The 16,271-nt window shown below is 36.0% G+C and overlaps 3 protein-coding genes across 4 annotated transcripts; 1 reads left to right on the forward strand and 2 right to left on the reverse strand.

Moving 5' to 3' along the window:
- Positions 1-49: 49 nt before the first annotated feature.
- LOC143372367 (uncharacterized) lies at positions 50-8,983 on the reverse strand. Of its 2 annotated transcripts, XM_076818510.1 has the most exons (11): positions 8,792-8,982; positions 7,266-8,715; positions 6,988-7,190; positions 6,767-6,905; positions 6,474-6,695; positions 6,243-6,344; positions 2,229-3,315; positions 1,029-1,901; positions 757-952; positions 517-685; positions 50-426 (listed from the first exon to the last, which is right to left on the reverse strand). In XM_076818510.1, exons 2-11 carry the CDS (start codon positions 8,529-8,531, stop codon positions 373-375), a joined length of 4,311 nt encoding a protein of 1,436 aa, XP_076674625.1. In that variant the 5' UTR covers positions 8,532-8,715; positions 8,792-8,982; the 3' UTR covers positions 50-372. The 2 variants fall into 2 exon arrangements, with proteins under 2 accessions (XP_076674625.1, XP_076674624.1); XM_076818509.1 differs by having other exon boundaries at positions 1,029-3,315; positions 8,792-8,983.
- Positions 8,984-10,046: 1,063 nt separating this feature from the next.
- Agpat1 (1-Acylglycerol-3-phosphate O-acyltransferase 1) lies at positions 10,047-14,717 on the forward strand. The gene is made up of 4 exons (XM_076817769.1): positions 10,047-10,834; positions 11,534-11,849; positions 11,936-12,101; positions 12,191-14,717. Exons 1-4 carry the CDS (start codon positions 10,650-10,652, stop codon positions 12,346-12,348), a joined length of 825 nt encoding a protein of 274 aa, XP_076673884.1. The 5' UTR covers positions 10,047-10,649; the 3' UTR covers positions 12,349-14,717.
- Positions 14,617-16,062, reverse strand: LOC143372001 (calcyclin-binding protein). The gene is made up of 2 exons (XM_076817773.1): positions 15,602-16,062; positions 14,617-15,490 (listed from the first exon to the last, which is right to left on the reverse strand). The coding sequence occupies exons 1-2, from the start codon at positions 15,620-15,622 to the stop codon at positions 14,861-14,863; spliced, it is 651 nt and encodes a 216-aa protein (XP_076673888.1). The 5' UTR covers positions 15,623-16,062; the 3' UTR covers positions 14,617-14,860.
- Between the last annotated feature and the right edge of the window lie 209 nt (positions 16,063-16,271).

Below are 16,271 nucleotides of genomic sequence, written 5' to 3' on the forward strand. Positions count from 1 at the left end.
GTTCGGTGTAATCATCATCGTGTTAAGGAAATAAAAGTTACAGGATCAAAATGAACTATCAATTTAATACCTACAGTCTTAATAGCTACGTCTATAATATAGGAAACATGAGTCATCGATGTCGTGCCACCCAAACAAAACATCAGATCAGAAACTAAAAACAAAACTTAACAAACTGCTTGTTGTGTACAATATATACCTTAACATGATCAAATGTGACACTAACTTGTTAATATCACAAAGTATTATAAAACAAAGGAAACCTTTCTTACGTTGTCATTCATATAAACAATATCATAGTAACTTCTTTAACACTTAGCATTCAAATTTTAGTTACATATTATCAAAAATCATGTAACCAGTAAGTCGTAACTATCCTTCGTTTTCGATACGATGTTTTAATTGTCCATACGCATTGATGATGAACTAAAACAAGACGAAGTACGGCAATACAGGGAAGGCGTACGTTAAGAATATATCTTTGAGCGTTATAAAAAAACATTGCTATATACTTACCCAGATTTCGCGCATAACTTGATTCGCAAATTCTCTTTTAACTGCGTCTTCGATATCCTTCGCAGATATAATTTTCATTTTCTTTAACAATTTCAATGTTGACCGTAATGGCATTAGTTGAAGATTATTAGTACTGCATATGATGTTCCGTGTTGCGTCTAGCATGATACTAAAATAAACAATTACGCTTAGCACCTTGTCCAAGTAAAGTAACGGTTTTAACAAGTGTATAATGCTTACCCATTTAATTTGAACACTTCTACCAAGTATTGAGTTCTATCAATTTCTGTCGTCGGCACTTGTATGTTAATTCTGTTCAAAAATTCCATCATGTACGGAATTGTATCAAATATGGTAAATGCTTGAACAAATTCATCCATTAATAACCATCCTTCACCTTCGTGATGAAACACATGTATCATTCGTTTGGGTAATTCTATAAAAAGGGAATAACATTGTAGAAACGAAATATACTGTATAAGTGTACACTGATGAACTAAAACATAACGTACCGATTACTTGGACAAATACTTTTTTAGTTTCAGATGAACCGCTTTGAATTGAAGGATTGTTGTCTATGTACGCAGATCCCTCAGGAGCAGGCGACTTCCAAATGTTCTGTAACTTACTCTCTTGCGAATATAAATCATTTACTTGAGGTTCCGTGGCTGTTCTTATACATATATTTTCACTACTGTTTTGTTGTTGACTTCCATTGTATCCCACTTTTACGTTATCATTTTTCTTAAGTAGACAGTTCATTTTTGTCCAATTTTCAGGTTGAATAATAGTTGGCCTTTCAATCGATTTCATCCACATTCTGTTCGGTGTGCCCCATAATACATTTGAATTTATAGCAGGTAATTGTTGACTGTGCTCTAGTTCATTATTGACCTGTGCTAATGGAGATGATCTGTACGAGGTGTGCGAGGTGGATGGTCGAGTTAAATACCCCTCGTCGGTATTTGTATGATCAATTGAGATAGGTGGTATGAAACTATTAAGTGGTGACCACGAGGAAGATGTAGAATTTTCCTTTACAGCTGGGCAATTAGGTATTCTATCTGAGGCGGTAAGGATATTCCTAAGTGCAAATGAAGACTGATTGAAAGTGGAAGCATCATTTGTGTAATATCTTCTTTGCTCGTTTGCTTTCTGAATGGAGTCACTATAATGAGCCACGAATGGTTTTCTTGGCGGTGAAATAGAGGGCTCTAAAACGAGGCTTCCCTCTTGTTTTTGTTTCTCCCCATACTCCCGTGGACTAATTTCGGAATACGGAGCACGTGCAAATGTGTCGTAATTGTAACTGTTTGAATTTAGTACATGTCCGTTATCTTTGTCTGTATGTTTCCCAACTTCTGTTGCCAGATTAATATTGTGCACTGTGGACGGATTGTTAATAATAATTCTTGACATATTACTGGTAACATCATCTAAACTCCATTTACGATTAGTAGGCTGAGATTGTGTGTTTAGTACAGGTAAATTATTACTGCTTATATTACTCGAACTGTTAGTAAGGAAATATTGGTAATAATCGAATTTGTCTTGACAATAATTGTCAAAGACATAGTGTTGGTTAGTAATGGTCTTCTCAAAATTGATCGAATTATGCTCGGTAACTGGTTCACCATTTCTATGCGAAGCGGGCACCAGGTTGTTAGGTTCTAAAGAATTGTCTTCATCTGAATCTGATAGTCGTAATTTACCTGCTAACATAAGCCTAAAAGGATTGGTATCCTTCACGAGTTTCGTATCGTTAATAGATTTATTCGAGGGCGTCGGGAAATCGGTGCTGACATTATTCGGAAAACTGTGTCGACCGTCTAAGCCTATGTTCAGTTGCGTATTAAACCCTTCGAACCGTGGAGTAAAATTCTCTTTCGCCGGTGCTCGTTCATCTACTAAAAATTGATTCGCTGCACCAACATTATTATCTGCGGGCACAACAGAGTTAGGATACATCGGTGTCAAGTTCCTGGCTGAATTCTGAATACCACTATTTTGAAAGAAATCGGCAGGATTACTGCGATTAAGATTGTTTTTATAATTGGAAGCGTTGTACACTAATTGTTGTATATTCGCATCAGAAAACGCAGAACTCCCAGTAGGATAGCCGGTGTTCATAAAATCGTAGTTCATAGCAGCAGTTTTTACATCGTTATAACTGTTTGTGATTGGAGGAATAGTGATTGGGTATGTACTTGAATTATTTGTCGTCGCCAAATTTGCCGATACTGGCGTATCTTTATTAGAGTGCGAAAGCGTATTGCGCATCACATCCAGGATCTGTTCGTTCTTTATCAGATTGTCACCCGTGTTACTGTCAGAATGTTTCATTGCTCTGTTGAAGAGTAAATGAAATGTTGCCGTTATTTGCATCTGCAATTTCACGTTCTCATTCCACAATTGTATAAATTTCTCCGGTGTTAATTCGTTTGCAACTTGATTGCAGGTCGTTTCATCGTATAAGAACGGGTTCGTGTTAGTCTGTGATAAAGGTGACGCCACAGACATCGCAATATTCTTTAAAATTTGATCCTGCAAGTTTTCTTCTCTAATGACTGGCAGCTTTTGCAGCTCGTCGCATAATGGGATTTCCGTAGGAAACGTGAAACTCTTATTATCGTTTAAGGTACTCTGTGGCGATACCAAAGGCGCGTTGACGACCTCTTCTTCTGAATTTTTGTTGCTACTTTTATCTTCGTCGATCTCTTCCTCGTAGCATTGCTCTGGCGAATAAATTAAATTCTCTTCAACGTAGAGCAACAGATTGCTCATATCAACTTTGTCTCCCTATTAAGAAAAAGAGAAGATCAAATAAAGTGATATTCCATGAACGAAATGTGTCTCCTTAACAGTATGTAGTACATGCTATCTGAAGTACAAGTAGTTTGGGAAAAATGACCACTCTATGTAATACTGGTATAGAGTAAAGTGTACACATCTGATTTTCTTGTTATAATACTTTTATTATGTAAATGGAAATGTAGTACAAGTATCGTGATAACATAAAGATCGTATTTTTCCCAAATATTTAAAAAATAATCCGTTCTGTTACATAACAAAAATATAATACTTAAAACTTAAGTAATTACAACAGAAAAGAATACGGTAAATACGCAGCAGCACTGTATGATTGAGGTAGCATTTTAATACGATGCCAACGTAATAGAAAGATAGGAACTGGAGAAAATGTATTATTGCAAATATAAAACTACATGGAATATGACATGTACAGTGGCGGATTTAACGGGCGACCGAACAGCAATTGCCGCCTGGGCCTTTTCTCTTAAATCCGCCATTGGGCATGTAGATGATATGAGGCACTGACAACCCACATTGAATTTTTTTTCCTATTTTATATGATTAGTAGATCATATTGGAATATATTATTGTTACTAACTCAATTTCGAAAATTTTCAATGCCTCGTATTATAGTACACCGTATACTACATGTCTTCGATCTATGTATACATCTATTACTCAACATAACACGTTATCATAGATTAATCAAGTCTATGATTTCCCATTACTTTTACTTTCTTTAACATTTTTATTAGTGTTTTCGCCTTTCCTTGCGACTGCCAAGGTACTAACGAAGTGTTTGTTGGAGCAAACTTGTCTTTATCGCTTATTTCCAAATTCTTTTCAAGATCTATCACAGCTCTTTGAGTTTCATTGAACTTCTCATTATTTACCATTTGATCTTCTGAGCTTATAACTTCGCAAACATTGCTCTTCTGATCGTTTTCTGGAATATTCGTATCCTCAGGATTCGAATCATTTATTTCTTCTATCTGCAGGCCTTCATCAGATTTCTGTTCCATTTGATTACTCATCCCGATACTCCTATTAATTTTAAGAAGTTCGCACATATCACCAACCGAAACTTGTAAATCCCACTCGTCTGAATCCGATTCCAAATCCATGTCATTGAAAACTGGTATGCTAGGTGTATTAGTTATTACGTTAGGGGGTGATGATTCTCTTCTTGGTACCAGTTCTGACGATATCGTTTCTTCGGTCAATAACGGATCCTCTATTTGGGTTAAATCCTCAATCAATTCTTCTTCCTCAAGCGTTTCATGTTGATCTTCTGGTTCTTGAGTAGATACCGATGTGCTTAACAAAATTGATTCTTCTGTTGGTGCTGATTGATACTGAATTGGTACAGATTCTTCTGCTAATACTGATGTCGACGATACTGATGATTCTATCACATCGAGGTTTGCACCTTCTGCCTCGCTAGAAGGCGAAGGATCTTTGGCGTTAATTTCCGAATAAGATACATTTGATGTACTTTCATCGAGGGTTACATAAGTTTCGCGATTTTCCAATTTAGATTCTTCATTGCTGTTGTTCATACTCTTTTGCCCCGAAACAGATAAGTCTGAAGCACTCAGATCATCCGAATCTAATTCCGACGTATCGTGTAATCTCTGTTGCATCAGAAATAACCTATATAATAATTTATGTTTAGGAGTACGTGGTGTCACATATACATAATCATTCTCCAATCGAGATGCGCAATCGCCGGAATTGCTTTGAGAGGTTTCCGTGCAAAATGTATCCCCGTCATTCGAGTAGTTTGAAGCATCAGCAGTTACACTACTAATCCCTTGCGATGAACAGCTGCGCAGTGGTTCGTTTATACAATTTTCAGACGCATTAGTCGACGATTCAAGAGGCTCCTCGGCTAATTCTCTTCCTCTTAGTAGCTCCAACATTTTCTGAGGAATACCAACTGTCATTTCCTTTGTGCAACTTGCTGCGCGTTTTTTTATATTTTTCAATATCGCCGCAGATACATCTGGATTCTTATCCACGTTTCCAGTTGGCGACCAATGTATATCTTCGTCCCGTGAAGCGAAATAGACGCCGTTGCGAACTACATTTAGAAAAGAACTTTCAGCCAGTGGAATATTCTCTCGTTCTGTTGGAATTGATTTGTATGTTTTTTTAGTTGCGTGCAGCTGCGGGACACATTGCTTTTTTTCCGCCATGTTCTTCCGAATAGTAGGCCAGTCTATTTCCACTAACTCGCACTGTTTATTGTTTTTATTAGTTAAAGATCCTATACACGGTTCGTCCAGCTCATCTTCCGAATTGTGCGTACTGAAGTGATTAGCGTATGTTCTTGGAATATTGTTAAACTTTTTTAAAATATCATACTTCACGTATTCGTTAATTTCTTTGTGACTGGAATTTGTAAGATCAGAAGTAAATGCATCACATTTGTTATTATTACTCTGTACGTTGTTATTGAAAGACTCTTTACTGAATTTTCGTTTCGCAGTATCATTCGCTGCCGAATCAGAACTTGAAAATTCATTACCTTCCCCAGTATCGTTACGTTCTTTCTTGCTACTGCGATTAGAAGAAGTAGAACTACGCTTAATATCTAATAATTTATCATACAAAGACTTTAGTACTCTCGGCGCTCTCTCTGTAACGTTGAGAGTTGAATCGCGGCTCTCTTCAATAGGAATATCGGCCCTACGTACATCGTTACTACTTGCTCTACGAAGATCATTCGTAGATGATGACTTTAAATTATACAGTGCTACTGCAATCTTAGAATAGTTCCCAGAATGTGCTGATTTCTTACACTCTTTTGGCTCTACCGTTTTCGAAGCTTTAGATGTTTTACATTTTTGTTTAAAACGTTCTTGACATTCTAAGTAATAACGAAATGGAAAATTTCGATGTCTCATACAAACCATTTTTCCATGCTCGGCTAGTTTTTGCTCAACTAACCAATCATTGATGTGTACGTCCTCTTCCCCTAACGTGTCAGTCAAAGTTACCATCATAGAATTATCCTGTACCAAAGTAACAATGATAAGTAACAAATCAATGTTTCCTTTAAACATATAATTAGTTTTTACAAACATGTAATTGCTTAGCTTTTTTAATTAATTACGCAATACCTAAGTATATTTCATTCCTACCTCTGAATTAATAGATGCTATTGTTGCGATCAAAGGTATCTGTGATGTTCTCACTGCGAAATGATGGGTAACACTGCGAGACCATTTAGTTCCTTTGTATGGTCTCGTATTAATTAAACTGCATGGTATGGCTTGTGCTGGTATAGAAGAGAACATTCTATGTAAGTAAAAAACTGAGTCTGGAGGGTATGTTTTCAGTGTACCATAATCATAAAACATCACCTGTAACAAATTATCCGTAATAATTATATCGAGCGAGACCAACGCAATTCACGCCATTCTTTTACACTTACGGTGACTTGTAAGTCAGGGTTGACTGTCATTATTATACCCCTATGCCATACTTCGTTGTATATGCACGCACAGTTTAAGCCCTTTTCTAATACAACGGGAGGTATTACATACTCCTCGTGTTTTCTTGAGTAAAAATGACTGCAAAAAGGAATTAGCCATACAAATGCTGTCCATAGTTAAACCGTACTGCGTGCGATAAGTATAATGTAATTGTACATACTGTAGGTCGTCCATGAATTGTGTGAATGCTTTTTGTTTCTTGCGCAGCTGTATCCAGAAGAATGATGGACTGAATACTTCGACGACAACCACTTCGATGTAAGGTTTCTCAACATTCAATAAATCTGCAACGCTCAGTTGACCTACACACTCTCCGATACTTACTATACCATCTGGTATTAATTTCTTGCATGTATCCAGCGTCTGAAAATTAAAAACCATTAGGCTTGTGCAAATAATGAATATCTTGTAAGATTAATTCAAACAAAAATCACTTACCAATGACACCGGCAACGCATCTTCCTCATCTTTCATATAAATATTGTGGATCTCTGCGAGAGTAAGAAGCTTCTGTTTCTCCTTCGATTTATTCGAAGGTATGTCCCTTTTTGCGTAATAAAGCATAAAATCCCCCGTATTGTAAGGCTGTACACAGTGGAAGGTTTCGGGCAACTGCGACGCAAATTCCCTAACGCTGTTAAAACCAAGTTCCGTGTAATCCAGGGAAACTTTATATTCTTCTAAGTACTTCTCTGGGAGATCTGCACACCACATCCCGTCGGGATGATTCTGAATAAGCTTCTCTAATCGAAATTTAACTCTCTCGTTTATAAGTATATCAACATTTTTGCCATCAAAGTAATTCTCATTGTCTAAATTATTATTAAGCTCCATCTTAGATCGATCAGCGTCGTCGTAAGTGTAATTCTGCGAATTACAAGAATTCATTTGGTCGGTCTCTACACTCGATGTATGGTTTGTAGCTTTAGCTTGCGGAACCTGGTCCTGGCACTTGGATACAGTTTCCTTTATGAAGTTAGATGTGGACTTATTTTTTGCATTCGCCTTTGTCTGTGATGGATTAGGTGTATAACCAGAAGGTACAAATTGAAAATCATCTTCATCCCCATCGTCTACCATATTATCGGAGTCTTCGTTTCCACTAGCAGTCACTATCGCTGCGCTCGAATAAACATTATTCAACTTACTTTGAGCTGGAAAGATCCTATTATGCGACTGATAAATTTTGTGCGATATTTTCTGCAGTTGTTCCTCCATGTCGTTCATAGAAATCTGTACATAAGGCATGTGCGATTGTACTTCCTTAAGTACGTAATCCTTGTTTACGCCATCTGGATTCTCATTAACATAACTGATTATCATGGTCAATATCTCTGCTGGTATATGAATCCTTTGGTGTCCGGTGTGTGGGTAATAATGGCTAGGTTTATGTAGTCTTCGTCCAACTATGTGCTTCTGTTCCTTCTGACCAGCCACTAGCTTGCTAACGTGTTTGGACTTATCAGACGCGATACCGCTTATAAGAATCGTATTATCTCTGTGGTCTATGAACACAGATTTTGGCATACTTTGCAAAAGATTCAACAGGGAGTGGTAGCCTAACTCTCTCCAGGGTATGTGACCACCCTCCATTTCGTAATAATCCTTCGTTAACTGTGTCAATGTGCATGGTCTTTTTCGTGCGAGCAGTAACGATAACAGCGTAATTTCGGTACTCTCGCGACACTGCGAATTCATTTGCATCTTTAAGAGTGGCCAAATTGCTTGCTATCAATTATGTGCTCCTTGGACAACTCCCTTGTAAAAATTCAAATAATCGATTAAAAAGTTCTTAAAAATCTTAATTTCTTACTGCCCGAATGAAAATGCTATTGCTTTTTGAGACTGGTAAAACAAATTCAGTGCAACCTACACCGAGTCCTGAGATCTGAAAGTAAGCGGGACAATGAAGTCTACCGGTAGATCACGTTTGGAGATTTGAATATTAATCAAACTATACCTACCTATTGAATCAATGAGTAGGAAGAAACTTCAATTATTTCATAGTGTTCATAGTCTATTAATACCGTATTAAAGTATAAATGAAAATTATACCTGCATGAATCGAAATATTACCATGCGGCAGAAGAGTGCGCTACTCCGTACGAACTAACCTAACTATACAATGCTACACCACATCCACGCGTATTCAGCGAAATTTGAAACTCTTGTGCCTCCAGTTAGTTGCCGCGCAAACTGTCCAATTAACAGCGGCGAGATATTTTGATCGATATTTAAACTGTAGGAAATAGCCTGGAAGTAAAAATGTATTATTGCACGGAAATTAATAAAATACGTTTAATATTCACGAGCCTAGAGTGAAAATATCTATTATAATATCCGGAGTATTATATCAATAATACTCCGCCACTCTGGACAAAAATGATTTTTGCCGCCCCTTATATTTAATTATAAATTATTATTTTATATTTTAAAATATCATTTTTGACGGGGAGTAAATTTTTTTTTAGGCATTTGTTGACTACAACAGGCTTTTGTAAAGATCTTTAATACAGGTACGCACATTTCCCTAGTATAATAGTAATTATGTGGGTGATTTGAAAACAATTTATAAATTTTACCGCCTTTTCAAATTTTTACTTTTTTTATTGGTTTTTATTGATTTTAATTTTCTCTTTCTACCAAATTTGCCGCTCTGGGCGATTATCCTGTTCGCGCCCCCTAAATAGATCGGGCCCTGCTTCTATCATTCGAAATTCTTACAATCACGAGTAGATAATAAGGATGCACATGGGAAATAAAGAATTGAAATGCTGTATTTAATAAATGAAGGACAATAAGACGAGTAATCTACTAATTACTATAGAACCGTATGAAATAAAACTGATGAGAAAAAAAGGAGTGAGAAGTGATAGGGTGGGAGATAGAGACAGAGGCGGATTCAGGAGCCTTTCTTGGAGTGGGCGAAATATGTAAAAGTCCATAAGAATATTTTTAAACCCTCTTTTACAAGATTTGAAATTTGCTGATAACTTATATATTTTAATATCTCTATCTGATACTATAGCCTAAATAATTAAATTCACATTAATTATTTATTCAGAATAATACAGAATGTCATAATATTTTTCTATTTTATTACTCTTGCGGTGGGGGGGGGGGTCGCCCTTATCGCCCCCTCTGGATCCGCCCTTGGATAGAGATACAGACAAAGAGAAACAGAGTGCAATGGACGATTACGCATGCAGTTAGGTTTTCGAGTAGTAAGTAGTTGATAAACGAGGCTGATATCTCATGGTACAGTTATTGCCAATCTGCATACAGTATGCACTGTTGTCAAGCGAAATGTACACAGCCGAGAGGGGGGCGTTGGAGTTAACTACACTGGCCAAATCTGACCGTCACAACTACACCCGCGGGGTAGTTTTGTATCCCAACTTTTATTGATAAAAGTTTTAACTGAAATGAAATTTAAAAAGTTGGGATACGTAATTTGTACGCCGTCAGTGTAGTCGAGGGTTAACTAGTCAAGGACCGAGAAGTGGACTTGCTAGCGAGAGAAATCATCATAGGACAGACACAAGTGTTGGAAACGAAGCGTGTATAATATGTAGTATATATAGGTGTGTGAGCGTGGTGGGCTTTGTTAAAGTCGCGCGGCGAACGAGCAACGTTTTAAGACGTTCATCCAGTAGTGAATGTGAGTGGATGGACATCGGTAGAGGGTCTTCCTTAGTACGTTAGATTGAAGCCTTACGATATTATACGATCGTACAGAGAAGCAGAAAACCACTCTCGTCGGTCGCGTGGGTACTGAGGAAATATTACGCGTGTGGTAACCACCCTCTGTCGCCATAAAAGATGGCACCGTCATGTTTCGAGGTGATCCTCGTCGGTTTCATCCTTGTGTTACCATTCCTGTACGAGATGAGCAGGACCTTCCGTTACTATTTCAAGTTCCTTCTCTATTATGGATACGTGATGCTTAACTCGGTCACCTTACTACCAATTATGATGTTACGTCCGCGGAACGTAAAGAACTTTATGTTAGTAATGCCAAGTAATTTTGTAAACGTGAATATGACATTTTTATCGCTTCCTATGCTTCTTTCGTTTTCCTTTCTCGCCATTAACTATGTTTCATTGTCCATTGTTTCGTCTCGAAGGATCGCACGTATCTATATAAGATAAATTTATTGAACGATGGTGGAGTAGTGTAACAGCAGTTCGGAGAAGTAGCGGCGACGGCGAGTGGTGGTCGTGATAATAGTGATAGTAGCTCGAATGGTTTCACGATGCACCCGGCAAATAGTCAGACGCTTGACGTTTCACTTACGAATTTATTTAAATTATAAGATCGATTTCTGCTTTCCGCAGAAAAGCATACTCGGAGCAAAAAAATAGAAGAAACGAGAAAAATCACTTCCCTCGCGATGGATAATTATTTTAATAATCCTTACGATGATTACTCACTGTCGCGAATAATCATAATCTTTTCCTTCATTGCACAATAATCTCTAATCATAATATAGTCAACAAGATCGAATTTATCGAAGGGGGAGAGCAACAGTTTCACTGATGGTTTCATAGAAATATCTAATTTCTGTAAACATCATCGCATTTCGTAAATTTGATATTAGTTCATCACATGCCAATTGTTTTGCCATCATTAATATGATTTCTTTTCGTCATGTACACGCGTTGTTTCTGGTTTGATGAAAACATTGTATAAAATGTATTTGTAGACTAGCATCGTCTGTATGCTCCTGTGTTAGTAACTTGTTGGGAGTACGTTGGGAGCTCAGGGGAAGAGAACATTTAGAACAAGAGAGAACATGCGTAATAGTTGCGAATCACCAGAGTTCTTTAGATGTAATGGGGATGTTTCAAATATGGCCTATAATGGAGAAGTGCACAGTTGTAGGAAAGAAGGAGCTGTTTTATGCGTGGCCTTTTGGTCTAGCTGCTTGGCTGTGCGGATTAATATTTATAGATAGAATGAATTCAGAGAAGGCTCGCTCGGTTATCAATAACGCCACAGACCACATTAAAGAGAAGAAGGTAAAATTCGTTTGGCCGAATGTATTCTATTGATATGAGAGTAAGTTCTGATAGTGTGTTTACTCACATTTATTTACCTTGCACAGATTAAACTGTGGATATTTCCTGAAGGTACTAGGCACAATACTGGTCAAATTCATCCTTTTAAAAAAGGTGCCTTTCATGTCGCTATTAACTCACAATTACCTATATTACCAGTTGTATTTTCGTCTTACTATTTCTTGTCTTCGGAAGAGAAAAGATTTGATTCCGGTAAGTTTTGCGGGTACACTTGTTTAAGCATAACTCTTGAAATATGTTTATTGAATTATTTAAGTACGTGTACGTGTTTCCGTTAAAAGGTCAAGTTATTATAACATCATTACCACCGATATCGACGAAGGGATTAAACACGACTGATATCGAGCATTTAATGCAAAAGACACGAAGCGTAATGATGGAAGTCTTTCACGCGACTAGTCGTGAAGCACAATTTTCGAGTACCACTGCTACTTCCTAGAGTCGAACAATCATTCCATGGTAATTTGAGTAACAATTTCATCATCCTAAATGCAATGGTAACTAAATCCTACCTTGGAAACCAAAGATTAATTTTTTTATATTCTTAACTTTCTATTACTTTGATAATTTCAATTGTTTTGTAAGTCTTATCAAGTATTCATTTTGTGTTCAACTATGCACAAGAGAATACTCTGATAACTTTGGTGCCATGATTATTTTCACTTGCTGTTTACTAACTATTTTGGGTTCGCCTCTAATTTTCCACATTTGAAAATAATTATCCTTTTATTTCGGTGAAGTTTATATTTCAATCTTCTAGACTTTTATTCGAAACAGGCATTTGAATTTTACATAGTAAACTTTACCGTAATAAATGCATGCAAATCACAATGGACCTTTATACAAAGTTTACGGATTTTATACATGTATGAAATTATTATAGGTTTTAAGTTCCTTTGAAATTGATAAGAAAACAAGTTTTATAGACATAGGGATTTTTGGCTATGAGCAATAATCTTAAATTAATCCTTAAATTGTATATATTTTTTAATCTAAATGCGTTTCACAATTTTTTTAAGTATTAATGTTCAGATCTCGACAACAACCATTTGGCTGTTAAGCTTAGGGAGAAAGAATCCGCCAGTAACCCGACTAGCTTGATTGGAAACAGTAAACAAAAGATATGGGTATAATTCCTGATTAGTAACGCAGTAAAACGCGCGGCCGATTCTTTTTCTCCCTGTATATAATCGTTTTAGTAAATTATATGAAACGTATTTTAGTTATAATATTTTATCCATTTCCAAACGTCTATTACATGCTTCCACTCACTTATACGCATTTGTATGTAAGACTAATAAGTTTCTTAAATGATTTAGACTATTTTAATGTATAAGAGTTTCCATGCTTTTTACACTTCTACGTTTCTTATTCCTAAGCTTTAAGCTATTTGTATTATCTTGCATTAACAAGAAATTCAAAAAATACTGCGAAATCGTATAAAGTTCGGTATAAGTAGGAGTCAAAATACAATAACAATTATGATATTGAAAAAGCTTTTCGTTTGCGACAGTATTAGTATCATTCGCGCACTGTGATAAGATTAAATTTCTATTCACTATTGTACAACAGTCCGAGTTTTAATTCTATTGATATATGCTGTCAAATCGGAGATGCTATAATTACTGCTGTATAGTTTTCTCTTAGATTTATTATACCCATGATTCATGAACGGCTAAATTAAAATCATAGTTAATATTATTGAAAATACTTAATAGAACATATATATATTAAGTCTCGTCTGATTTTTGTGATTTTTAATTGAAAATTATGTAAAGAGATTGACTGACAACGTTATGGTTTCATACTTAACGGCATGAGTATATATGAATTGCAACAACGATTCTATTTCGAAATATTGAATATTAAGAAAATAAAGTATACGTTTATTTTCTTAAAAATGTATATTTCACATTCAGTGTGTACCTACCATGAAAATGGTAGCAATTTGAAGTATTCTCTAAGTATCGTTTTTAAATAAGGATATACAGGATGACTGATAAATATGCGTCAATATTTCTGGAAGGCTGAATCTACATACTAAAACAAGTATACAATTTTTGGGGATTCTTTAATTTTTTATGTTTTCAGTCGTTTTAGTATGTATAGATTCATTTCTATTACCATGCACTTATAAATCACTCAGTATATTTTAAACATAAATTAATTTATCGAATGAAAATTAAATGCTGTGTACAATATAGATTCTTTGGATAATGTATATGTACTGATACACGCAGCTTTTAAGTGCCATTTTTATAATCAGTAAAATAAATGTTTTTTCTTTTAACTCATATTCTTGTAGCTCCATCAATGCTATTAGTTGATGGTTTTTTTATCGCAGCATATTTAATTAAAAAGCATGTCAATTATAAGGTACTACGATAGTCGGTTACATAAGTGCCAAGATTATTATACTATCGAATATGAGTCTTTCTCTCGATCCCATTGCTAACAAGCCAAATACTCGATTCAGTGGAATTTGGATCTATTTTTTCGTTAATTCTTGCATTATAGAAGTGGAAGTAACGTAATAGAAACAAAACATGTTACTCCGGCTATGTTATTATCACGATACTATCAATGTTCGTTAATTACTTCGACGTATATGTAGGAAACATAGTAAAATAGAATTCTAATTATCGCGATACAATCATGGAAATCCATTGCCGATTTTCGAAAAGAAAATAATAAAGTTGTTTAAGACTCTTTTGTACATTCTTTATTGTAAACAGTCATAAATAATGATGTACCCTAGGAAAATAGTTCATGCTGTGTGAACAGGGAATAAAACAATCACTGCATACACTGACAATGTGTAATCGCTCTTTTTCACATTTGCGGACATAACGTTAAATTTAGGTTTCTTTTGTACATTAAAAATCTATAGAATAATAAACTTATATGTATACATGAACTTAAAAATAATCAGACAGTTCAGCTATATCTCTCTAATGCAATTTGGTCCATGCTTTGGCTATAGTCTTCTTCATCTCATCGTCGCCTTCTTGATACATCTTTTTCACAACATTCATTAAACCAGCACCAAGGTCGGTATCTTCGCCTACATTTGGAACCATATTCTTTTTCAACTCTTTGATCCTTTTCTCTACCGCCGTCACGTGCGACCAATTCTTCGCTACCCTCTTGAACAGATTGACAATAACCATATCCGTCTTGACTCTCACGTTACTTTGTTCCGCGTCGATCTCTTCGCACAGATCGTTAATTGTTAATCTATAGTTTTTGTTATCTAGTCTAAGCACGCGTAAGTCTATCGATTTCTCTGTGAAATTACAGATCACAGCTTCTTTGGGCAATTGATGTACATCCTTTAATGTGATGTACAGTGTCATTCTCGTAGACGATTGATCCCAACCATAGTTATTCAGCTTCACTTCGTAGCATTTGTCAGAAGCATTAGATACTGCGTTAGTAGAGGTAGATGTTACTTTGTTTCCTTCGTCTGATTTCATCAATTCCGTCTGTAGTCTTCTAATTTCAAGACCCAGCACATCTTTGCTCCTCTGCCTGCTTGCGTGCTGAAGTAAATTATTGATTTCCTCGATATCCAACTTTAACTATAAACAAAGAAAGGCAACAGTTGGTCTCTTGTGCAAACTATACTTTACATTACAACAAAGTATCGCAGTATGATACTTTGCCGTGGCACGAGTAAGTTTGTTGCGTACCTCATCAGCCTTTGTCGACATCGTTTTCGTTAGACTTGGCGACAAGTAAAATTCACGAAAACTTCAGCAGCAACAAGGAGAAGAATCAGTGCTCGATAACTATTTATACACAGCAATACGGGAACTGTGAAAAGCTTAATGATTTCGTGTCACTCTCGAAACTTCGTTTCTCCCTTCCCAACGATCACTTATCGACTGGATACGTTTTGGACCACTAAACCACTAGCAAAGAGCACGCGATCTGTAGAAATTTCTGGAACATTCAAAAGCATTCCAGACATTTCGGCCAGCTAATTTACTACGTCTTCGGTGAAATTATTATATCTTTAGAAAAAGAATAGCCCGTTAAAAAATAATCTGTGAGTTATCTTTCAAACTTGATTTTATTTTAATAAATCTATATAAACTCAAATGTGAAATCAAATGCCGTGTTTTAACGCCCATTTTAGTTTACACGTTTCACCGCTACAAGTCGCTAGCATTTCTGTGTTCAACGCCTGAATAAATTTTTTCAAAGGCTTTATAGAGTAATAAGTAAAGAATTTTGTTGCTGAAAATAGTTGCATAATATCTAGCAGAGCTTATAAAAGGGGCCTAGGATCCCTGATTGCAAACAATCGAATAAATAAACAAATTCTTATGTTCTTTCATGTAACCTCCTTATCAGAGA

Source organism: Andrena cerasifolii, chromosome 8 (genome assembly GCF_050908995.1).
Source record: "Andrena cerasifolii isolate SP2316 chromosome 8, iyAndCera1_principal, whole genome shotgun sequence".
Taxonomy (NCBI): Eukaryota; Metazoa; Arthropoda; class Insecta; order Hymenoptera; family Andrenidae; genus Andrena; species Andrena cerasifolii.